The sequence below is a fragment of the Neovison vison genome, chromosome 8 (assembly GCF_020171115.1).
Source record: "Neovison vison isolate M4711 chromosome 8, ASM_NN_V1, whole genome shotgun sequence".
NCBI lineage: Eukaryota > Metazoa > Chordata > Mammalia > Carnivora > Mustelidae > Neogale > Neogale vison.
Genome location: NC_058098.1, coordinates 103,578,061 through 103,604,585, shown reverse-complemented (window position 1 = coordinate 103,604,585; position 26,525 = coordinate 103,578,061). Strand labels below are relative to the sequence as shown.

The 26,525-nt window shown below is 40.7% G+C and overlaps 1 protein-coding gene across 1 annotated transcript in view; it reads right to left on the bottom strand.

Annotated features, from left to right (window-relative positions):
• Window positions 1–26,525, bottom strand: part of DNAH6 (dynein axonemal heavy chain 6) — a 223,832-nt gene that overhangs the window by 105,920 nt on the left and 91,387 nt on the right. The window contains exons 34-44 of the mRNA XM_044261526.1: window positions 25,978–26,100; window positions 21,207–21,389; window positions 20,513–20,656; window positions 16,209–16,430; window positions 15,235–15,382; window positions 13,200–13,357; window positions 11,622–11,753; window positions 8,607–8,778; window positions 7,120–7,266; window positions 6,479–6,552; window positions 4,615–4,769 (exon numbers count right to left, since the gene is read on the bottom strand). Of these exons, the coding sequence (XP_044117461.1) occupies window positions 4,615–4,769; window positions 6,479–6,552; window positions 7,120–7,266; window positions 8,607–8,778; window positions 11,622–11,753; window positions 13,200–13,357; window positions 15,235–15,382; window positions 16,209–16,430; window positions 20,513–20,656; window positions 21,207–21,389; window positions 25,978–26,100 (1,658 nt within the window). The remainder of the gene's footprint in view (window positions 1–4,614; window positions 4,770–6,478; window positions 6,553–7,119; window positions 7,267–8,606; window positions 8,779–11,621; window positions 11,754–13,199; window positions 13,358–15,234; window positions 15,383–16,208; window positions 16,431–20,512; window positions 20,657–21,206; window positions 21,390–25,977; window positions 26,101–26,525) is intronic.

Sequence of the window (26,525 nt, the reverse complement as noted above, 5' to 3'; positions counted from 1 at the left end):
GTCAGATCATTGTTTGTTTCTCTTCAGTCACCCAGGTAGGTATAAAATTGAGAGGTAAAGGGATATGTAATAATGTTTTGCTATTGTTCTCCATAATGTGCACATGTTTGACAGTGGATGAAATATTGACTATTATAAAAATCTTGCACTTTATATGTTACCCTTTCCTTGTTTCATGTATCTCACAGTAATTTGATTATTTTTATCTTAGATTATTGGAAACAAATAACTTGTCCATTCTGCCTCCAGTGTTCTTCTTTCTGTCAACTTACATATCCACAGAGAGAAGATTCCCTCCTTTAGAAATCCTTCAAGGTCACATCTTCCCTACTGTAGTAGGCAAGGGATGGCTGTCCTAATTAGTGGCTTAGATTTTCAAAGAGATCTGTTTTACCATCCTGGAAGTACGGTGACAACTTTGGGCGTATGTAATGAGTAGAAACAGCCTGGAGCAAGTTGTCTTTTTGAAAACACAGGCTCTACAGTAAAAAATGAATTTTTTTTCTGAGTTGAGAAGGCTTTTAGCCACTTATCCTATTCAAAAAGAAAAAAAAAAAAGTCTAAAATGTCACCAACAAATGGAAATGTAATATCTGCTAAATTACTGTAATTGTTCTATAACTCATGCTCATAATGAAGCCCTTTTCATTGCTATGCAGCAGTAGGTATTTAAAAACTCTTACAAGCAGAGATTTGTTTACTCTAATTCCTAACTACTGATCCTCTTTAGAAAAAGATGTCTACGTCATTATTCACATGGCTGCCCTTTGTTTCTCTGAAAATCAAATCTCCTCCATTCTACAAATGGCTATTAATTTCCTCCTGTAATATTTTAAGCAATCCCTTGCATAGCCTGTTGATTTTCTTTCACAAAAGCCAGAAAGATTATAAATAAAATTAAGCTGACTTTGCCTATGGTCTGGTCTATTCTCCAGGAAGTTTCTCAGACTGAGTACTGCTGTTATTTTTTCTTTGCAGGCATATGGCCTGTGTGAGCTACAGGATAACCACTGCTAGGAGGTAGGGTGTTAGTGTGCTGGTGGGGGGGACAGATGAGGAGCAAACGGTATCTCGATAACCCAGGGACAAACTACCATATTACACTGGAGTGCTGACAAAAAATAAATTTTTGAATTAGAGTTAATTAAATAGCAGGAGTACAGGAAAGGTAAAAGACCTGATTGCTTATGGTTTATAGAAAAAGAAGTCCTAGGATTTAACAGCCAAACGTAACATGATGCAACACTAAAATGTAGTTGACAGGGGGAAAAAACAAAGTCATTATAGTCTCGCTGTGTTAGCAGACCACAGGAGATCTGTCCTCGCACACACTTCACACTGTGGATTGCTCAGAATGCCTTATCCGGTCTGGGTGTCCCACTTTAAATGGAACATGGAGAAATTATCAAGTGCTTCGTATATTGAGGCTGAAAATAACCCCTAAGAGGCAACAGCAGAAGATCTGGGTTAATTCTGCATGGAGAACACAAGCTGAGAAGAGCCTCGTCATGATTGTCAAATATTTGGAGAGCTGTAATGCAAAAAGTAGATCCATTTTGGGTGGCGGCATTTGCAGCTGAGTTAGAGTCAAAGAGCTGGATGCGATTCTCTGCCTGTGACTCACTAGCTAGGGGACTTTGGACAATTTACCAACTCTCTCTGTGGTACACTGTCCTATTCAAAAATGGCTGCAGTACTATTTCTGGTCCTACTAGCTCTTTAATCCTATCAGGAGATAGAGTCTCTGACCCCTTGTGAACAGGATGGGCCTATGTCACTCCTCTGATTAACGGAGTTCAGTCGTGAGAGGCCATTTGGCTTCTACCATGGCTCCAGTGCACAGACTTGGGAGCCTGGAGCCATGGGAGAAGCCCGGACTTGCCACTGCCTTGTTGGAAGGACCTGGGAAGTGCGCACCGAGGCAGAGGTGTACCAGGCGCTCCAGCTGCCGTCTGACTTTAACCGCACTAAGACCCCAAGACAGAACCACTGGGAACCGTGAGATCATGAACTCATAAAGCTACCAAGTGTCACAGTCACTGAATATGGCTGCTGGAACATTCTCTGAGCCTTATTTGTAGAGAGATGAGGATACTGAGGCACAGAGAGGCATTATCACAGTTAAAAGAGATACTCCACATCATGGTTTTATGTTCATGCTGAGTGCTGTTACTGTCACTGCCTCACGGGATGGGGCAGATACCAGATGTCACAGGAAGCAGATCTGGCATCATCCTTGCAGTGTCATTTTAATACCTGGAATTGTCCAACAGTATACAGATGCACTTTAAAAAGTGGTGCATCTTATGATTTCCCTCATATGTGGAATTTAAGAAACAAAACAAATCGAGCAAAGGGGGGAAAAGGAGACAAAAAACCAGACTCCCCAGCAAAGGAAACAGTCAACAAAACAAAGAGGCAACCTATGGAATGAGAGAAGATATTTGCAAATAACAGTGCTGATGTCCAGGATCTATAAAGGTCCTGATATCCAGGATCTATAAAGAACTTCTCAAACTCAACACACACAAAACAGATAATCATGTCAAAAAATGGGCAGAAGAGGGGCGCCTGGGTGGCTCAGTGGGTTAGGCTGCTGCCTTCGGCTCAGGTCATGATCTCGGGGTCCTGGGATCGAGTCCCACATCAGGCTCTCTGCTCAGCAGGGAGCCTGCTTCCCTCTCTCTCTCTACCTGCCTCTCCATCTACTTGTGATTTCTCTCTGTCAAATAAATAAATAAAATCTTAAAAAAAAATGGGCAGAAGACATTAACAGACACTTCTCCAATGAAGACATACAAATGGCTATCAGACACATGAAAAAATGTTCATCATCACTAGCCATCAGGGAGATCCAAATCAAAACCACATTAAGATACTACCTTACACCAGTTAGAATGGCCAAAATTAATAAGACAGTAAGCAACCTGTATTGGAGAGGATGTAGAGAAAGGGGAACCCTGTTACACTGTTGGTGGGAATGCAAGTTGGTACAGCCACTTTGGAAAACAGTATGGAGATTCCTTAAGAAATTAAAAATAGAGCTTCCCTATGACCTGGCAATTGCACTACTGGGTATTTACCCCAAAGATACAGAGGTAGTGAAAAGAAGGGCTATCTGTACCCCACTGTTCATAGCAGCAATGGCCACAGTCACCAAACTGTGGAAAGAACCAAGATGTCCTTCAGTGGACGAATGGATAAGGAAGATGTGGTCCATATACACTATGGAGTATTATGCCTCCATCAGAAAGGATGAATATACCCAAATTTTATATCAACATGGACGGGACTGGGAGAGATTATGCTGAGTGAAATATGTCAAGCAGACAGAATCAATTATCATATGGATTCACTTATTTGTGGAGCATAAGAAATAACAAGGAGGACTTGGGGAAATGGAGAGGAGAAGAGAGTTGAGGGAAATTGGAAGGGGAGATGAACCATGAGAGACTATGGACTCTGAAAAACAATCCGAGGGTTTTGAAAAGGAAGGGGGTGGGAAGATGGGTGAGCCTGGTAGTGGGTATTATGGAGGGCACGTACTGCATGGAGCACTGGGTGTGGTGCATAAACAATGAATTCTTGTACACTGAAAAGAAATTTAAAAAATTAAAAATTAAAAAAACAAAACAAAACAGACTCTTAACTGTGGAGAACAAACTGATGGTTACCAGAGGGGCAGGGGATGGGTGGCAAAGAGGGCACTTGTCATGATGAGCACTGAGTACTGTACAGAATTATTGAATCACTGTACTGAACACCCAAAACTTATACAACCCTATATGTTAATTATACTAGAATTAAAATTTGAAAAAAATAAAGTGGTGTATGCCCCAAGGACTGTAGATATTCAGGCGGGATACCTATTTGTCAGGGATGTCTCTCAAAGGAAACTTTTATGGGTAAGCAGATGGAATCTACAATCCTTGGATGTAACTCATTTTGCTATAATTTTGAGCCCCTTCTTTCTTTAGGCATGCATGTAAGCAGCCTTGTTTTATACATGTATCTCTGTAAACTACCTTAAATCCCTTTTTTGGTAATGAGACAGGGTATCGAAAACAAACAAAAAAAAACCTATTAATATGTAACAAAAATAATCCCTTGGACTTCATAGAAAGTTCATGACACTTATATTAAAAATATATAAATATATATTTCAATAATATATAAATATATATCTCAAAGGCACCTGAGTGGCTCAGTTGGTTAAGTGTTGGATTCTTGATTTTTGGCTCAGGTCATGATCTTGGGGTCCTGAGCTCAAGCCCCACTTTGGGCTCCACACTGGGTGTGCAGCCTGCTTAAGATTCTCTCTCTCTCCCTCTACCCTTTCCTACCCTGCTCTCTCTCTCTCTTCCTCTTTCTTAACAAGAAAAAAATCTATCTATAGATATAGATATATACACACATACATGTGTGTATATGTATATATATACATATATGCACACACACACACATACAAAATAACTTTTACATTATAGCAAGATTTGCTAATAGACCATTGTCCATCTAGCAATCTATTTAAAGACTTTTGTACAACTTAATTCTTACCTTTTAATACCAAAGAAATTAGATCGATGCATTATTGGGCATGTTATACTACCATACCTTGAAACATGTTCTATAGCATCCTGGAAGAACACCAACTTTACTTCTTTGGGATTTATAAGATTATAATCATCAAGATAGTCTTCTAGAACATTTGCGATTTTCTCCATATCAGGCATGTCATCATAAATCCGATCACTCTTATCTGCTCCAAACTATAAGATGATTTATGGGAGAGGGACCAAGTTAGATCAATTACGATACAGGAACACAGACAATATTCGTAACCTTAGGAGGGAACATTATTTATCCATGTTACTATGTAATCAGTTGCATGCATATTTTATATATTTTTATGCAAGGCTTTCAAACCAAGGAAATGGGACTAAGAAACTCAGATTTTCATGGATAACTAAAAATCCATTTCATTTAAGGTCAAATAGTACATTGGAATTTCAATGAATTTTGCTATAAAATTCACACACGAGCTCAGAAATAGGCTTCCAGTTTTTCTCACTATACCTTACTTTGGTTTTGTACTTTAGCTCTCAGGCCGCTGACATCGGAGAAGCTAAATGGGCTGAAAATGAGGCATACTGGACTTCTCTGTTTATAAACAATCATGCTGGAACTACATGTAGTTTTTACACAGCAGTCATCTGATTAGATAAATCAGGGAGAATGAAATTTGGGGTAAACCAGAAGGAACTGAGTTCCTGTTTGAGGTCCTGTGTGGACCTATCATGAGTTCTTTTCTTTGCTGTAGCAACTGCATAAATTATGCCCTGGAGGCATTTCCATTTGGAGCCACTGACCAAAATAAGGCAAGAAGGATCCAACTGTTCTTTCCCTTTGCTTTATTCCCCCATTTGATGGTCATATCAGTAGAAACACACGGGAAATATAATCACCACCTGGAAACAAACTTTGTACTTTGTTTTTAATAACACATTTGAATAGATATACTGCATAAATTATTATCTTTTAATTTTATAAATTATTTATCTTTTTTATTTGTCAGGGATTACCAGGGTGACTGTAATTGTATACACACAATATAAAGACAAGTCTGTCCTTTTAACCTTTTAACCTTTAACCTTTTAAGTCTGCCTGACTGAAAGCTACCCTAGCTCTGTGCAGGAAGCTGGGGATTTAGGGTGAACAGAACAGACGTAGTACCTGCCTCCTTGGAGACACCAGGAATGTTGTACCTAAACAAGAGCCAAATTGGTAAAACGAGATGGTTACCTCTCAACATAGGTAAGCTGGTTAGATGGAAGACTTATTCAAGGCGCTTCTAGAATGCAAAATTAGGGCTGGTGGGTACACATTACTGGGGGTGCAAATTGAGGAGCATAACGCAAGAAAAATTTTGCTACTGATGAGAGCTACCGTGAAACGAGGAGGGTAGCACGGCTACCTACTGAGCTGCTGAAAGCATGGGAGCACAGGCTGTAGAGCGCACGGAATACTGTGAAGGGACGGGCAGCCCCGCAGTAAGACACTAACCCTCTGTGCTTCCTTTCAAATAAAAAACCTGGTGGGTCTCTGATTCAAACTATTACCAAAATGAATGTGACTAGAGCAGGAGTCAGCAATCTGTTTCTCTGACAGGCCAGATAATAAGAACTTGAGGCTTTGCAGGTCAGACGGTCTTTGTCGCTAGTACCCCACTCTGTCTTGTCATGCAGAGCAACTGCAGAAAAGAAGGGCACACAGTCCAATGAGAGTGACTGTGTTCCCACAGAATTTTATTTATAAAAACAGGATATGTGGCCTCTGGGCCATAGTTTGCTGACTCCTGTCTAGATCTCTAATCTTCACAGATACAAAATTCTTGTTGAATATGAAATTGAACTGTAAAATAGTAAGTGCTTTATTTATCTTCAAATGTAGCCAGGTCAATTTAACAGTCTATACTTGCCTTAATAAAGTCTCCAAAGATGATGGGTTTAGTCAAAAAATATTCCAGGCCAATTGCAATTCCAAAATGTTTGTCTATTCAAAAAACAAAACCAAATTGTCATATATGATAAGCTTGAATGCAGTGTTATAATAAGATACACAGAATAGTATCAGCTGTTACTTTACTTAGAAGGCTTAACTAGTAAATAAAAGTTGAGAGAAAGCCATGTTGATACCACACCATTTTAGTTTGGTTGATAATCTCCTTGATTTAAGATAAAGAATGTTTAATATTAATAAACATTTTATTAAGTAATAAATATTGAATACACATTTAATAAATAGAGGTACTTTAGAGATACCTGGCTTCTTACCAGACAAAACCCTGGTTCTCCTACTTTCCCATTTCTACTTAAAATTCCATACTGCATTTAAATATTAACTCTTCCTGAATTTTAATAAAATGATTTTCCCAATATTTCATGTATTTCTACATATTTGAATCATTGGAGAGAAAAACTTTTACCCATGAACACTAAAATTCATTTTGCTTTACCTTATCTAAGTTCATTTTAATTTTTCCTTATAGAAATCAAATTGCTTTTCTAGGCTTCCCACCAAAGAAATAAAAAGAAAAAGTAAATAATGATTGATATTTACTGGCCATTTCTGTCAAAATAGTATGGAAATAGTGTTTATCTTCATTATTAATCAAACGGTCATGGAAAACTCTTTGGCATTCATGGCAAAAGAGTCTAAATATCTGTATTTCTTCTCTTATTGTTCCTGGATCACACTGGAGGATACCTGTTTTTCAAGAAAGAGGAAAAAGGAAACTTTTGTGAAATATCTAGTTTCAGTTTAATTAACTGGAAAATCCTGAAGTCCAGCCTTATGCCCACACTACCAGAAGTGGGTGCTTCCCTAGTGGGTGTATACACATACAATAATGGTGATCTCACTTTCTTTTCTTTCTTTTTTTTTTTAAGATTTTATTTATTTCTTTGACAGACAGAGAGGCAGAGAGAGAGGAGAAAGCAGGCTCCCTGCTGAGCAGAGAGCCCGATGCAGGACTCGATCCCAGGACACTGGGATTATGACTTGAGCTGAAGGCAGAGGCTTTAACCCACTGAGCCATCCAGACGCCCCTGATCTAACTTTCTGAAAGCAAAACTGGACACATTATCTGACAAAACCCTTTTCCTTGTTTTGTGATGTTTTTTTCACTGAACACGTGTGGTCAGACTTCACAGTACAGGCTATGTTCATCTCATTATTACACTGGCTTGCAACATGTTAAGTGAGGAGTGTTGGGTCTCTTTAATATTCATATATATTCATCCAGTCTTTAATATTCATATATATTCATCCAGTAAGTCTCCCCACCCCCACCCCACCTCTGACCTTTACACTATTTTCAATACACCAATTCCCTCTTTCATTCTTTCCCAACGTTCAGTCCTCACCAAATGCCCTTGGTCCTTCTGGCTTCTATTCCAAATTACTCTGATTACTCTTCGTATTAATATAAATTACAATTATAAACACAGTTCAAATAATATCAAGTTACAACAAAAGCAGTGATATAAAGCAGTCCTTGAAGTATTCATTCTCTCTGGGGACCCTTCACTTCTCACCACACAGTGCAGAGGGGGACAGGGAGAATACTTACTCTGCGCATCGATATGCACGGCAGACAGGATGAACTCTACAACATGAGAGTAAAATCCTTGAGTTGGCTGAAGAGGAGGGGGACACTGAATGTGTCAGAGGGGATACTGGCATGTGACCGGAGCAGGGACAACTCAGCCACTGCAGTAGGAGGGAGGCAGATGCAGGTGGTTGGGATAATTGGAAGATGAGGTAGTTCTGGTTCAATTTCTCCTCTTTTTTTTTTTTTTTTTTTGGTGAAATAAAAAGATAGGTCATCAGTTGGGAGCAAGAAATGGAAGGGGATGCTGATGGTCTGAGGGCAGCTGTGACGTTGTCAAGGCCAGGGTGGGAGTAGAGGGTGGCTTGAACAGGGAACAAGTAATGGGATTTCTAGGTGGGGCACAGACACTCATACATATAATTCTCCTGAGAGATTGGGGTGAATGGAAATCAAGGGAGGGTGCAAGTCAGAGAATGAGGGTTCCATACATTACCTTGTACACATTTGGATAAATCCCTCAAGTTAAAGACATAATGGGACTTGGCCGGTGTTGGCAGAAGATCAACACTCATTCTGTTATAAATCTCAACTGCAGCTTCCACAATGTTTGATGCAGTTTGCTTTACAGCTGGTGGAAAGTCACTGAAGAAGCCATTTAAGATGGCCTAGAACAAGACATAATGTGAGAGTTAGATTGTTCTTAACACCAAAAATGTATCCTCTTTCAAATACTTCAGATCTGATGATGCTTTTTCTAATAATAATTAGAAAGCTGAATGTCAGTGCAAGGATGTATGGGTAATAAAACTCTGCCATTCACTTCAGAATACGTCCCTGAGGATGGGCTACTCCTGTCTTCTGAGATAGTCTGGTGATGCTTGAGAAGCATGTGTATCTGACCATTGAACTGACCGCACTTACTCTCCATATAATTTAGACTTCTGCTTCCCATAGGTCCAGAGGGTCATTGTGGAGTACCCAGACTCATCTGGAAGTGAGCCTAGGGCCTCTCTCTGATATTTATGGGCCCATGACCAACTGGTCCATAGACTTCAACCTCACGTCTGTTTAAAGTGCAACTCACTTGTAACTACAACCTGCCCCCCTTCAGCTTCCCAGTCTCAGCATAGGGCCTTGCCCCATGATCAGATCAGGAACTTGCAAGTCTCCTTTGACACCTTCCATTCCCTGTCCCCACAGTCAAGCTTGAATGCATGTCTTGAGTCTCTCTGGTTCCCGGACATCACCCCATTCCAGTCCTGATTCATTCATCATGGCTTCTTCAGCCCTTCCTTCTCCTGTTGGCCTCTCCGTTTCCACTCCTGTCTCCCTTGAGTTGCCTTCAGTCTGAAATATCAGACACTGCCCTCTCCTGTCAGTCCAGACTCACTCAGCCAGCCCCTCACTTTGCCCTCTTCCCGACTGCACTGTGACCCAGCCACACAGGCCTAACCACGTAGGCTCTCTGCTCTCCTCAGGGCCTTTGCACAGCTCTATCCCACCCCACCCTCTTCCTCAGGGCTCTCTGCTGGCAGGCACTTTTTCACTCCTGTGTTTTAGGTCACCTGTCATCTCCTTAGAGAGGCCTTCCCTGACTCCTTCTGTCAGTGTCTCTTATGGCTCTCTCATCTTCTCATATATAACTTGCCACCATCCCTGAGTCCATATTTATTAGCTAGCTCGCTGCCCCCGGATGCTTGGGACAATTATTATAGATTTTTAAATAGGTAAATTTCCTTCACAGTGGTGATGGGAAGGCACCAGAATGCACATCAATGCTTGTAAGCCAGTCCTTGTGACTTTAGATTTTGGGCTCTCATACAGGATTTTAAAATAAACTCAAGTATTTGTTCCAGTGAGCTTCCTCATTGAACTTAAGTTTCAGCAACTTACAAGGAGTATCTTTCAAGCTGCCCCTTCCTGGGCCCCCAACATGAGTTTCCCATTCTCCATATGGCCCATATTTTGAGTAGGAGCATCCCAAAACATATATAAAATAAAAACTTTATTATACATGTTATATATATACTACATAAATAATTAAAATCTAGTCTGTTTATTCTCCATCCATTATAAATTTGTATTTACAAATATATATAACCATGTTATATAGTTTTTAAATATAGTTATTAATATGATATACTTTAGTTCATTTATTATCTGTCTCCATGGTAGAAGCTCCGTGAGGACAAGAATGGCATCTTCTTTGTTTAAAATGTAATACCAATGTCGGTATCCAGTACATGCTCAATAAATATCTCTTTAATAAATGAAATTAAGGGCTACTCAACTGATATTCACAAATTAAAATTAGCATGTCACTAGGAGCAAACTCTTCAGAGTTTACTAAGGACCACAGCTTGGTCTTCTATTCAAAGGTCTGGCTTACCTGACATATTTGGCAACTTTGAAAAGCTTCTACTAAGACTACGCACCAGAGCCAGAATTCCCACAGTCTGGGGGCAGGACGCTTTGCCATGAGCACACTGTGAGTAGTTCACGGAGCTGATTGTTGGTTTCAATTACCGCTGTTACACCTTTCTAATTAGAAATTACATCTAATTTGATGACAACATTATCAATTGAATTTGTTGTGTGCTGTTTGGTTTACCTTTAGAATGTACAGTGATGCATATTTTTGGTGTGTACAATTTTCAGTAAGGAAATGCTAAGACATGTATGAATGTGTCACTGCCTCTCTTTGGCTCCTCGGCCATTTACCCACCAAGTCAGCTTCTCCAGACCAGTCAGTGAAAAGTCTTGTTCTACCTGTATGCCCACATTACCATTTCTCGTCCCTGTGACTGCATTTGCCCGCATGCCTTCTGTTCCCAGGATCTGTTCCTCCCTGTCCGTTCTGGTCCCCAAGGCTCAGTCCGCTATCTCTGCCATGAGCCTTTGTGCTTGGTTATGGCGCGCTTGCTCTAGTCGAGCTGCTTCATGTTCTCCCAACATCCTACTCAGAATAACGTTGCACCTTTTACTGAACATTTCTGCTAAGCACTTGTGGGGAGGTATGGTTATTTTTCCCACTTAAAGGCAGAGGAAATGGCCCCTTAGGGAAGTTTGTAGGGGGACAAGAAGTACGGGTGGTTGTTTTTGTCGGAGGTGGTGGTGGCAGGGAGGCGATGAAGTCTAGGTCAGGTGCATTGCACTTGAGCTTGCCAGCGTATGGGTCGCTGGTCAAGTATGAGAGGAGCACAGAGGCGGGGGGCAGGTACGGGGCGGGATCTGCTGAGTGCTAAGTGGCAGGGGCCCATGATACAGCCTTCTTTAAAGGCTTTGGCAGTCTTTCTGCATTCTGGAAACTAGTTCTGGGACCACAAACAGAGGCAGTGATGCGGCCACCAGTCAGCTACTGCGCAGATGCCCCTGTGTTTACCTGCTTTCTGCTCAGAAAAGGGACAGGCGGGCTCCTCAGAAACACCACAGTCTATTCTCACTGTGGGAATTCGGGAACAGACGTGTTTTCTTTGGGCCCCTTGCCGAGGTTTAAATCCACACTCACCTGGAAAATCTGCTTCAGGCTGTGCTCTGAAGGCATGGGAAGGCACAGCATGCTGAAGTGGCGGATGAAGCGGGGAGTCACGGGGTTGCGGCCCCCGCCTGGGGGTGCACATGCCGATACGATCGTGACATCCTGGGCGGGAAGAAACCCACGCAAGTCACCCAGCCAAGCAGGAGATGACAGCTGCTCATACGGGTGGCAGGACTCGAACCAACCCTTTTCCAAAGACCTACCACGTGATAGTATTACCTATGTCTTCCTCCACCATATCTGACTTAATCCTCACAGCCACCCAGGAGATCACTACCCTTACCCTCATTCTGCAGATGAAAAATATCAAGACCGGGGGAGGTTAAGTTGCTCGAGGTCAATCAGCTAATGCATCTATCGGTGGAAACACACCTAAGAATGTAATCTTCAAGAATTTGTATGTGAGGTTAGAAGATATTTGTTCAACGAATGTTAAGTATAGTCAGTTCTTGCTATTTGTGGTAGTTATGTTTCTATAAAAATCACTGGAACACATATTAACACACACTGAACCACTGCTCCCGGGGGAAATACAGAGTTCCGTTCCTATGAGCCTCTGGTCATAACATTTTCAACTGCCCATACATGATATTGTAATTGCCTCTGGTCTTGCCTCCTCTAAGACCACCCCTCCCCCGTGGCCAAGGGAAACTTTCCATGACAGTTCTTCCAGAGGCTGTGCATCTATGAATCCACATTCCTTGTCATGGCACCATGGCCCCCTGGGCTGACCTCTCTCTTGCCACTTTGGTGCCCATATTCCATAGCACCGTGGTGTTCCACACTCCCTGCCTCGAGATGCAAAATGCTCTTTTCCCTTGTTCTGCCATGCTCCGACTGCAAAATCCTTCTCCAACATCATCCTCTGGGAAGGCTTCTCTCAGCTTCAGGAAGTGTCCACCCTGCCTCCCTCCAGTTTCTCCCTGCTCATCACCCTGCATTATAAATGCCTGTGTCTATCTACCCCTGAAGCTCACCCCTTGGGGAGATACGCCTATCTCACTTGTTCCTGAATCTCCCAAATAAAGCAGGGCAAGAATTTGATATCAATTAAATAAATCGACTCACCTATAAAAAAAACACCAAGGCTATAGGTTAGAGGCTGAATTGTGTCCTCCTCTACCCATGCCCAATCATATGCTGAAGCCCAAGCCCCGGCATCTCAGAATGAGACCATATTTGGAGATGGGGTCTTTAAAGAGGTAATTAAGTGAAAATGAGGCTATTAGGGTGGGCTCTAGTCCAGTATGACCGGTGTCTTTATAAGAAGAGGACATTTGGATACAGATAGATGCAGAGGGAAGATCATGAGAAGACACAGGGAGAAGACAGCCATCTGCAAGCCCGGGGGAGAAGCCTCAGAGGAAAGCAACCCTGCTGACCTCTTGATCTCAGACTTCCAGCCTCTACAACTGGGAGACAATGAATCTCTGTTGTTGGAGTCACCCCGTCTGTGGTATTTTGTACGGCAGCCCTAGCAAACAAATGCACCATCTTTTCTTACTGTTTACATCTAAACACACAAAGTAACTTAAAATCTAAAGTGACCTGTATGTCTTTCCAAAAGAGTTTGTTTCTGTCATAAAATCCACCAAAATCTTGATACTGCCGAAGTAATTCAATTGGAGGCTGAGAGCCATAGCGATCCAGTCTGGGCATGTTTAAATCATCAACAAAAATCACAACTCGTTTATTTCCTGGGGCTCCTGGGGAATAAAATGAATTTAAGAATTAAGATTTGCCATCAGAAAATGTAAGACAAAGGTCAGGTAAGGCTTTGGACTCTGAACACTCTGTAGGTTGAAGTGTATTCAGTTCTGAGTGAGGAGGGCCCCAGCAGGGAGAGGTGAAGGGGACTGAGACACCCACACTGTCAGGTGGGCCCCCACCCTCACTCCCAGAGGGGCAGGATGATGCCAGCTCTCCAGTCAGGTCTGGATCTTTCTCAATCTCAGTCACTGCCACTGTCCTTCCCAGCTGTGTGGCCTGGCATGGGGTAAGGAAGGTCATTTTCTTTTCAGAGAGGGAAACAGAAGTACTCCAAAAGCTTCCTCACAAAAATGCACCACCTGCCACAAGGAAAACAGGGCTGGATATTGAAAAGCATTCTGAACACGGGGCGCCTGGGTGGCTCAGTAGGTTAAAGCCTCTGCCTTCAGCTCAGGTCATGATCCCAGGGTCCTGGGAATCGAGCCACGCATTGGGCTCTCTGCTCAGCGGGGAGCCTGCTTCCCTCTGCCTGCCTCTCTGCCCACTTGTGATCTCTGTACATCAAATACATAAATAAAATCTTTTTAAAAAACCTAAACAAACAAAGAAAGGCATCCTGAACACATCAAAGGGAAATCCAGTACGGGAGAACTTCACAATGTCATATTTAACGTAGAGAACATCAATATACACACTAGTCAAAAAAAAAAAAAAAGAGTAGTGTGAGAGAAAAGAAAACAGCCTAAGCAGAGGTGACCCCACCCACTCTGGCATCCAGCTCTTCCCAACAATGAAGGAAGCAAGGCAAACTCAGGGCCCCACTCCATCCTCCAGAAGCCAAGCAGCAGGACAGGAGTGGGGAGGGACTCAAAGAGAATCATTCATAAAGACATTGGTCTCCCACCAGAAAGACATGCATCCACTGCCCTGTGCCTACCAGAGTAGGGAAAAGGTAATAGAGAGGAAGCACTAAAGCGGCTGAGGGTGGGCCTGAGTGAGGGCTGGGACTCTGATTCCCAACATTATGGAAGCTTCCAATGGGAAGGCCAATACCTGACCTGTGCACAGCTTTTTGGGGAGTGCCTCAGGGAGCTGCTCCTGGAAGCTTGCCACACAGATAGCACAGACGTCATTCAGCACTAGCAAGAGAAGCAGGGACAATCCATGCGGAAGCCCATATAATGCCAGTTAGGGGGAACACTGTCCTGTCCTCCCCTCTTCCCACCCTGACACACCAGAGCCTCCTACAAGGAGGGCCAGGAAGGGCCAAAGGGCACCCCATGCCCCAGTCCACCTCCAGGGCCATGACCCACAAACCAGGTCCACCACAGAAGAGAGGGAGAGCCTTACATTGGGTTTGGGGTTGAAACTTTACATTAGACCTGACTTAAAATAGCTGCATAGGACCAGAATGTTAAGCTATTTATCTAAGCAGTTAATATGGGATGATGAGGGAGATTCCAGAAGCCTGGCTGAAAGCACTGACTGAAGAAAAGACCTAGACAGTTCGAGCCAATTCCTTGCAGAACTGGAATAAATCAGTGCACCAGATACAAAGTGGTTTGTTGGTTGGTTGGTTTCAAATAAAGGGAAATCAATGCAGGCTTGAAAGCGTGTGTGGAGGGGGCAGCCACAGAGAGGCAAGAGACTGAAGATGCTCTACGTTGAAGGTGATGACAAATGGACTGCCGTGTGCTACCGGTAAGATATCTGGATGGATGTACAGCACAGGAAAGAATGCCACTCACAGAATCCCCTTCAAGTAAATTAAGCAAAGAAAGTACCCATTTGTAATTTTATTACATGAAGTATTTTTGTGATTATTGGTTTGATAAATAATTTGGGTGAGACAAATAAAAATGTTCACTCTTACCTAGTATATTTTTTCTTTTCCTTTCCAGTTTTGACTCAATGATCTCTTGTGTTCTTGCAGATGAAGTTTGAGCAGAAAAATTTAGATAAACGGGAACATAGCCAGCTGATTCCTGAATTCTATTCAACAATCCTTTTGCAATGACAGACTTTAAATTAAAAAATATGTTAATATATATATTCAGTATATCTTTCAGTTGTCCACATCAGTAATAATCCAGTACAAAGAGTAAGAGACAGGATGAAGGAGATAGGTTAAAGCTAGATCGAAATATCTACCTTCTTCCTGGAGATTCCATTTAATTAGATTTATCAGGGCCAAAGAGATAGTCTAACCAGCTATATCTTAGCAAAAGTTTTGCTAAGTTTGCTTTGTTCCTATCCAAGTTGATTTGATAGCATGAGTCCTAGAAGAACCCAAACTTCTTTTAAAAATAACTTGGAGGGGAAAAAAAGAGAAGGAAAAAAACTGAAATAATATAGAGGATCAGTAGTGAAATCTCTGTTTATGTGGACTGTCCCCAAGCCAAGCAGACAAACAATCAACATTTCCCCTTATACTCTATTTTTTCCAAACACCACTGTTGTGTAGGGTAGAAGTAAATGGGCAGGAGGGGACAGACTGATCTTTATCAACAGTCTGCTGGGGACACAAACTGTTCTGACCAATTCTCACCCTATCCTGTGTGGTGGCACAGGGATATGACATAAAAGCCCCCAAACCTAAAATGTGCTAGTCCACCAGTCCTCTAATTTATATGGTATTGACCCCAAGGATTTATTAAGAAACTGGAAAACTTGGAGTAATCCCCAAGATAAATACAGATTCAGCATAGTTACATTCTTCCTGGAAAATGATCAGAATTCAAAAGAATTTTGTCTGAAAAATAATGTTTTATTTCTGGGGCTTATAACTTTAAGTCCACCAAGCCCTCATTTGGGGACAGACCTTTCTGTTTCAGATAAATTTCCTACCTTGCCAACTCCAGTTATTCCCGTAAACAGCACCGAATGCCTGACTGCCAGCAGTTTTTCCATTAGATACCCAAAGCGCACTGTGTCAGTTGTGGGGACAAGCATTTCAAAAAAAGGAACATCTCGGCTGTACTTGAAGGTGGGTATGATTCGTTCCCAGGGATCTAGCCGTTTAGTATCAAAGTCCAAGTGAATGCTCCACAGATCACCAGAACTGGGAAGCTGAAGTATAAAATCAAATACCACTTTCATTGGATTGCCATGCAGCAATAGGGAAATTCACACATAAACAAAGGCAGTTGTAGAATATGAATGTATTTGGGTTTCTTTTTTCTTTTTCTTTTTTCTTTGTTTCTTTCTTTTCTTAGGTATCAGAGTCTAATACTTTAAGCATAACCATGCAATTCAATGCACAAAACCCCTGATATATTATCTTAAAACCTTATATTAGGAGGCACCTGCTTGACTCAGTCAGCTAAGTGTCTGACTTCGGCTCATGTCCTGAACTCGGGATCCTGGGACTGATCCCAGCATTGGGCTACTCGCTCAGCAGGGAGTCTACCTGTCCCTCTGCACCCCCCGCCCCCAGCTTGTACTCTCTCTCTCTGTTTCTCAAATAAATAAAATGTTTGAAAAAAAAAAAAGACACATTAGATTAGAATTGTAAAGCATTTTCAATTCAAATCAACATTCAGAGGCTTACTCCTTGCCAGTTACTGTGCTTGGTGGTAGAGGCAAATGCTGAATTCGAGACCCAGTCTCTGCCTTCAGTGACCTTAAAATTCACATGGGGGAACAGAAGCATATTAGTTAATATTACAGAAAATTAAGATTCCAGTGGAGTTAGTACATTTACAAAAGCAGGATGACTCCTTTCTACTTGCCAGAGAGTTTTATGGTGATGGCTGGAGATTCAGGAAAGTTTCCAAAGGGTGGTAACACTACAGTTCAGACTTAAAGGACAAGCAGGAGTGCTATGGGCAATGAAGAAATGGGACGGGGAAGGAGGGTGAAAAGAGGGCTGAAGACCTGGGAAGTGCCAAGCATACTGGAAATACAGGAGCAGTATGTACAGTGAGAGATGAATCTGGGAGCACAGGGGCCAGGTTATGAAAACCTTCACTTTTTCTTTTCTTTTTAAAAAAATTTTTAAAAAAGATTTTATTTATTTATTTGACATACAGAGATCACAAGTAGGCAGAGAGGCAGTCAGAGAGGGGGTAGGGAAGCAAGTCCCCTGCTGAGCAGAGAGCCCAATGTGAGGCTTGATCCCAAGACTCTGGGATCATCACCTGAGCTGAAGGCAGAGGCTTTAACCCACTGAGCCACCCAGGCACCCCTAAATTTTTTTTTAATATTTAATTTACTTTTTTTTTATTAGCTATTTATTTTTTTTCCAATTTATTTATTTTCAGAAAAACAGTATTCATTATTTTTTCACCACACCCAGTGCTCCATGCAAGCTGTGCCCTCTATAATACCCACTACCTGGTACCCCAACCTCCCACCCCCCCGCCACTGCAAACCCCTCAGATTGTTTTTCAGAGTCCATAGTCTCTCATGGTTCATCTCCCCTTCCAATTTACCCAAAAGCACATACCCTCCCCAATGTCCATAACCCTACCCCCCTTCTCCCAACCCCCCTCCCCCCAGCAACCCACAGTTTGTTTCGTGAGATTAAGAGTCACGTATGGTTTGTCTCCCTCCCTATCCCATCTTGTTTCATGGATTCTTCTCCTACCCACTTAAGCCCCCATGTTGCATCACCACTCCCTCATATCAGGGAGATCATATGATAGTTTTCTTTGTCCGCTTGACTTATTTCGCTATAATTTACTTTTTTGAGAGAGAAAGAGAGAGAAACCACAAGTTGGGGGGGGGTTGCAGGCAGAGAGAAAGGGAAAAGCAGGCTCCCCCAGAGGGATCTGTCTGTCTCAAATTCCCAACTGTCCTTAAAACAGCCCAATCTGTCCAATTATGATACCATCATCTTGGGGATTCAGAAAAGTTTCATATCTACTAGAAGGTCCTAATCCATAGAGCTCAGATTCTTAAGGATTTTTTTTTTCTTTTGGTAACTTTTTACTTTTATATAGTTTAAAACTTAAAAGAACAGTGCAAAGAACTCCATATATTCTTTACCTAGATTGATTGTTCACATTTTGCCCCCTTTGCTTTATTATTGCTCTTCCTACTCTATCAGAGTTAATTGTATACACTATTCCACCTTACTCTAAATAACTGTGTATTTCCTAACGAACAAGGATATTTTCTTATATAGTCACATTAAAGTAATCAAAATCAGAAAGTTGAATGGTGATATGTTATTACCTAATTTACATTCCAAATCCAAATATTGTCAGTATTTTTAATAACACCACTTACAGCTATATTTTCCCCAGTCTTGGATCCAACATAGGATAGCCCATTGTATTCAGTTATACCTCTTAAGCCTCTTCATTTGGAAAAGTTCCTCAGCTTTCTCTGTCTCCCATGACAGACATTTTGGAGAATATAGGCCAGCTTATTTTATAGAATGCTCCTCAACTTGGGTATTTCAGGGTTATTCCCATAATTAAATTCAGGGCATGCATGTTTGAAAAGAATACGAAGAGTGAGGTTGTGTCCTTCTCAGCACTCTGTATCAGGAGGCACAGGTTTGTCCTAATGCGGATGATGTTAAATTGATTTCTTAAAGTAGTGTCTGCAAGGTTTCTTTACTCTAACAATACTATTTCTCTCTCTGCAATTAATCAATAATTTGTAGGAGATACTTTGAAACTATGTAAATATTGTCTGTCATCTAGCCTTCACCCACAATTTTTAGCATCCATTGATAATTCTTGCCTAAATCAATTATTATTATGATGGCTGCAAAGTAATGATTTCTAACTCCATCATTTCTTCTATGTAGATTAAATGTCTACATAGAATGTAAGACAAACCATAAGAGATTCTTAATCTCAGGAAACAAACTGAGGGTTGCGGGGGGTGGGGGGTGGGGAGGGAGGGATATGGTGGCTGAGTGATGGACACTGGGGAGGGTATGTGCTATGATGAGTGCTGTGAATTGTGTAAAACTGACGAATCACAGACCTGTACCCCTGAAACAAATAATACATTATATGTTACTATAAATAAATATATCTATAAATATATAAATAATATTAAAAAGAAGAGAAAGAGCTCTTCCTTCTCCCCCATTTATTTATTTATTCAGGTATATTTTTGTTCTGAATATCAACTCATAGATTTTTATTTCATGTCTTGTAATCCCATACTATTATTATTTATTTTGATGCTCAAATCTGTCTAGATTTGGTCAATGGGAGTCCCTCAAACTGGCTCCTGTGTTCCTTTGAGATATGTGATCATTCTTGGAGCACTTCTTTGCAACCTGCCATAAGAAGATGTTCTAGGCTCATTTTGTACTTTCCCCTGTCTTATTCCAGCTATGTCATTGCAGAGCTTTGGTTCCCTTTCATGGAGAACAGTATTTAGAAATGAGCATACTAGGTAGGTTCATTGCTCCTGAGTTGTCTTCTTCTAGTTCCTATCAGCACACAGAACTAGGGAATTAATATATGTATGAATATATGTATTAATTTCCATATATGTATATACATTATTTGATCTATGAGAACCAAGATCTATGAGAATGCAAGAACACAGGTGCCTTCTAATATCTCCCCTTCCACATTTGTAAATCCTTTTTCTAACAGTGAGAAACCTGGCTGACATTATCCTCAACATATTTATTCATTTGCTCAATCTTAGAATGTATAGAAAGTAAATTCTGAATTGTCAAACCATAGCACTATGAAAAAGAAATGTACTAGCTAGAATTCAATATTTGTTTATGGTTGGAAGGTTTTTAAAATTTTTTTTATTTATTTGACAGAGAGAAAGAGATCACAAGTAGGCAGAGAGACAGACAGAGAGAGAGGGGGAAGCAGGCTCCCTCCTGAGCAGAGAGCCCAATGCAGGGCTCAATTCCAGGATCCTGGGATCATGACCTGAACCAAAGGCAGAAGCTTAACCCACTGAGCCACCCCGGTGCCCCTATAGTAGGGAGTTTTAATATTCTTTTATACCTTACTTTCTTCGTATGGCTGGGGGAGGATTATGAAAAATTTTAATATAATAAGTGCTCTCTGTGGTTTAAAAAAGTGGATAATTTAATAAATTCTTTTAGTGAAGGATTTTTATTTGTTGTAGAACTAAGTCTTTCAAAATTTTAGTCTTAAATTTTAATTTTAATGATTCAGAGTTATTATGTTAAAATGAAATTATTTGGTTCTTACCCTGGCATCAGGATTATCATCGAATTGTGTTCGAATAAACGTATCGAAAGAATCCCAGTAGTTTTCAGTTAGATTACCACCCAAAGACCATAAATAACAGAATACGAAAGTCTGACATAGCATTGTATTCAGTTTTGTTTGTTCCTGAAAAAGCAAAGAGAAAAAGAGTTTTAGTATTTTATTTGTTAATATAACAAGATTCCTTAAATTGCAAAGCCTGAAGATTGTTTTCTTTTGTTGAGACACTTGCATTTTAAAAAGGGCATAGTATATGTTTCTTAGAGTTGACTCAGTAGTCCACAGAGCAATGTTTTATACTAGTACAAGATAATGAATGGCAAGGGATATGCAGAAAAAAGCTCAAGGTTGTCTTTCAGTGGACTATTACCACTTTGTTTACACCTGCATGAAGGTATTTAAGCAGCTGCTAGACAGAAACATACTGGGAATGTGTTGCAGATTGTGTTGCAGACTATAGGGAATTGTACATTAAGTACAAGAGTAAACTATAGGTTCTCTGACATTCCTTCCAATTTTGAGATTCTATGAATCTATTTACAATCATTACTCCTTTAAAAAATTAACTTGAAAATCAAATGATCATTTTATAGAAAATTTAGTTATCTATTTGCAAAGCACCTATACAACAATCTCATTTTCCTAGCTTTATAGCAGGGAGAAAAACCTTTCATACCATCGTCAAATTAACTCCATCCTTCCCAAGTATCAAAGACTCCAATAAGCAACAGAGTGTAGTAACTTTGCTGATGTCCACTTGTGGGATTGCTTGGCCACATTTTTTATTGATAAAATGTAAACCATCATCAACATAACGTTGGAAAAGATTCAGTATATACTCTTGGGTTTCCTCATTCAGCTGAAAATCATACAAACAAATAATATTTCAGTAAGACCAGATGAAATATGTAATTAAATTTAGAAATGAGTTAGTTTAAATCTGTCTATTACAATATATTCTGTGACTTTTAGATTAAAGGGTAAAAACATCACAAGATATGAAACAAATTGAAATTTTTAAAAGTCTGTGATTTGGAAGAGACATATGAGGAGATTCTGGGTAGTGGTAGTAGACAATGTCCTATATTGTGAAAATGCCAAAGACTTGACCTGGAACTATAAGCACTTACAGCAATGTTACAGGATGCAAAGTCAAGATACAGAAGTCAATTCCTATGTACTTGCAATCAATAATTAGAATTTGATATGGAAAATATAATACCATTTATATTAGCACAAGAAATTAAATACTTAGGTATAAATCCAACAAAGTACGTACAAGGGCAAAGTAAGGAAAACTACAAGAGTCTGATGAAAGAAGACAGAGATGACCGAAGTTAACAGAAAGATATTCAATGTGTATGGATGGGGAGATCCAATATTGTTAAGATGTCAACACTTCCTAACTTGATCTATAGATTCACTGTAGTCTGAATCACAACACAGCAGGTAATTTTGTGTATATCAGCAAACCGATTATAAAGTTTATATAGATAGTTGAAATACCCAAAATAGCACATTGTTGAAGAACAAAGTTGGAAGACTGACGATATCTGACTTTAAGAATTACTAAAAAGCTACAGTAATCAAGACAGTGTGATAATGGCAAAAGAACAGACACATAGATAAATGGAACAGAATAGAGAATGAGATAGACCCATATAAATGTAGTTAACCATCTACCACACAGGAACAAAGGGAATCCACTGAAGAAGGGATGATGTTTCCTTCCTTCTTTCCTTCCTTTTTAAAGACTTTTATTTATTTATTTGATGGAGAGATAGAGAGGCAGAGTGGCAGGTAGAGGGAGAGGGAGAAGCAGGCTCTCTGCTGAGCAGGGAGTCCCGCATGGGGCCGGATCCCAGGCAACCCTTAACCAATTGAGTCACCCAGGCATGACAGGATGGTGCTTTCAGTAAATGGTGTTGGAACAACTGGACATCCATATATAAAAAAACATGAATGTAGACACTGATATTACACCTTTCACAAAAGTTAACTCAAAAGTGGATCACAGACATAAATGTGAAAAGCAAAACTATAAAACTTCTAGAAGATAACAGATAAAGATCTAGGTGACCTTAAGTTTAGAAATGGGTTTCAGATATAACGCCAAAAGCTCAATCCATGAAAGAAAATCTGGTAAGTTGGACTTTGTTAAAATTAAAAACTTGTGTTTGCGGACGCCTGGGTGGCTCAGTTGGTTAAGTGGCTGCCTTCGGCTCAGGTCATAATCCCAGCGTCCTGGGATGGAGTCCCACATAGGGCTCCCTGCTCAGCAGGGAGCCCGCTTCTTCCTCTGTCTCTGCCTGACACTCTGTCTGCCTATGCTCACTCTCTCTGACAAATAAATAAATAAAATCTTTAAAAAAAAAACATACAACAAAAAACTTGTGTTCCGTGAAAGACTGTTAAGAGAATGAAAAGCCTGGCTGGGAGAAAATTTTCACCTGACAAAGAACTTGTATCCAAAAATTTGCAGAGAACGTATAAAGCTCAAAAAGAGTAAATAGCCCAATAAAAAAGGAGCAAGATTGAGCAGGCACCTCACCAAAGGAGATAAACAGATGGCAAATAAGCATGTGAAAAGATACTCATGATCACACATTAGAGAAATGCACATTAAAACAATGAGACATACCTATTCGAATGGTGAAAAGCTAAAACATCAACATCACCAAATGCTGGTAAGGATGTACAGCAAGATTTCTCATTCATCGCTGGTGGGAATGCAGAATGGTACAGCACTTCAGAAGACAGGCAGTTTCTTAGAAAGCTAAATAAAATTTTACCATATGGAGACAGCTGGGTGGCTTAGTCGGTTAAGTGTCTGCCTTAAATTAAGTTCAGGACATGATCCCAGGGTTGTGGGATTGAGTCCTGCACTAGGGCTCTGTGCTCAGTGGGGAGACTGCTTCTCGCTCTGCCTCTGCAGCTCCCCCAGTTCCTCCCCCTGCTTGTGTGCACGCTCTCTCTCCCTCTCTCACTCTGACTAAATGAAGTCTTAAAAAAATTTTTTTTTTACCATATGATCCAGCAATCACACTCCTAGGTATTTTACCTAAATGAACGGAAAACTTAAGTCTACACAAAAACCTGCTCACAGATGTTTATAGGAGCTTTCTTCATAATTGCTAAAAGCTGGAAGCAATCAAATATTCTTCATCGCGTGAATGGATAAACTTGGTAAATCCATACAATGGAATATTATTCAAAACCAGAAAGAAATGAGCTATCAAGCCACAGAAAGACATGAAGGAAACTTAAAAACGTATTATCAAGTGAAAGAAGCCAATTTGAAAAGCTACATACTGTATGATTCCGATTACTTGACATTTGGAAAAGACAAAACTATAGAGACAGTAAAAAGATCAGTGGTTGCCAAGGGTTGGGAGGGGGTGTGGATGGATGAGTAGCACAGATTTTAAGTCAGTGTAACTATTATGTATAATACTGTAAGGGTGGACACATTACACATTTGTCATAACCCAAAGAATTGTACAACACAGAGAGTGAACCCTAACGTAAACTATGCTCTTTAGTTAATAGTAATGTGTCAATAATGTTTCATCAATTTTAACAAATCACTTTTAATAAATATACCATAAATGGGGGATGTTAGTGTAAGGGCCTATGTAGCCAGAGTGGCCCCACCCTGGTTGAACTGCCATTTTGTTGTTCATGCAGTAAAACTTAAATTGATTCTGCCCCCCCACCTCCAGGGGAACTTACTTAAAAACAAGTCCTGGAAACCAGTCCCAGGTAACAAAGTCCAAATACAAGGGTGGGTCAGGCCAGGTGGAGGTATTCAGTCAGTGGGGGCGCATACTGTCTTCTAGCTACCAAGGAGTACGGGTCCCGCCCTTTGGGCACCTTTTGGGCGCCAATTTTGACCAAGGTGATAGGCTGGTTCAAATGTCTACTAGGGTAAATTGTAATTCAATTGGTCACCTAGCATGACTGTGCAGCTTTCTCTGTGTGTTACAACTTCATTAGCCACTTGTGCACGGCCAGGCCCAACCACATGGCCTTTGCTCTATAAAAGCTAGTCTGTGAACAGATAAGGGTCGTCCTCTCTGTAAGGGGTGGCCCTGACTGGTCTGTTTGATGGTCTGTTTGCTTCTTGATGCTTGGCGCAAAATAAAGCTTTGCTTGACCTTTGCTTTATATCAGTCTCACTCCTTTAACCACGGACCCATTATTGGGGGACCCAACATTGGGGACCCAACAGTTAGTAGGAAAAACTATGTTTGGAGGGGAAGGAGGATATGGTAGCACTCTGTACTTTCTATTAAACTTTTCTATAAACCTAAAAGTGCCATAAATAATATAGCCTATTGATTTAAAAGAAAAGTAAATTTGCGAAGGTTTAAAATCTTATAGTCATGATGAGTTCTCAATTCTGAGACTTATTTTCTTTAATAATGTGCTCTGAAACTAGAACATATTATTGTTCCAATGTTGATGCCTAACAATGAAAAAAACAATAGTTTTCTGTTTCATCTTTGCAGGGGGAGAGGCAGAAAGAAGATGGCTCTCTGGAATGGGGGCTGGGATGGGGGCACAACCCTTCAAAAGGTCCCTTGTAAAGTTAAGGCAAAGAGAACTCCTATTTTATTTTATTTTATTTTATTTTATTTTATTTTTTTATTTTTTTAAAGATTTTATTTATTTATTTGACAGACAGAGATCACAAGTAGGCAGAGAGGCAGGCAGATAGAGAGGAAGGGAAGCAGGCCCCCTGCTGAGCAGAGAGCCCGATGTGGGACTCGATCCCAGGACCCTGAGATCATGACCTGAGCCGAAGGCAGCGGCTTAACCCACTGAGCCACCCAGGCGCCCGAGAACTCCTATTTTAGAATGGAAAGGGTACAGAAGGTGATATAGAACTGAGTAGTCCCATATAATAATTTGGAATGTCTCCTCTGAGATTAGAAGACATCTTGGGTCAGAAACATAAGATTGGGTGGGAGGGAAACTCATTTTCTTTTCTCTCAGAGATGTTAATGGCTCTTCCAATCTAAAAACAATGACAGTGCCTGGATTAAAATGTTCTTTTCTTCATTGTGATTCCTTCTCATTATCCCAAGCCGTCTGCAAAGTCTTTGTTAATGGTCCAGCCTGTTCTAACTGTGTTTGGGGGACTTAAGGGAGCGTTTGTGCTTGCAGGCAGAGGAACCAATCTGGGGAGAAGTCAGGCAGAGTGGCCAGGAATCAGAGCGGCGAGGCAGCGGGGCAGGCTGAGGTAACAGATAATGAGGATGGATCTGGGGAGGATATAAACATTTCTGGAGGTTCTCAAGAATTCTTAGGGACAGGCAATAGGTTCAGTATTGGAATTTCCCTCCGTGAAGCACAATGAGGTCTCTTAACTTACTGCAGTTTGGGCATGCAAGGGCCTCCATCCTGACAGATGGATATGTTGTGGTGTATCTGGTTGTACTTACTTTTTTAGAAATACTCTTCATCCATGTTTTAACATAAGGCATCCATTTCAGTTCTTCAGGATCCACAAACACCATTCCACATCGACTGACTGTTGCAGGAGAGGCAACCCTCAGATCTTGCACCTGCAATTGAAGGAAGTTGAACAAAAAATAGCTAATACTGCTTCATAATTCTTCACCTTCAATGCTAATGGATCACATGTTTAAACTTAACACTGAAAGGCTTTGTAGGAAAGGGAGACAGACAGCCTTAAGTAATCAAAAATGGAGAAAGAAAGGTAAGTGAGGCATAAGGTGAAAATAAAAACAAAAAACCCTTAAGAGGATAATATCTTAAGAGGATTTGGCATTATCCTCTTCATTTTTGTCTTCTTCACTTTTTCATTCTCATATCTGATACCCAGCTGAACGCCTAGCACACGGTAGGCATTCAATCCATGTTTGATGAATGGGTACAGCAGGGTGGTATCTTCCAGAATACCACACAATTAGGTCCACAATCCTTTTCCAATCCCTTCACCAAATATTCATACCACAGAGAGGTAATT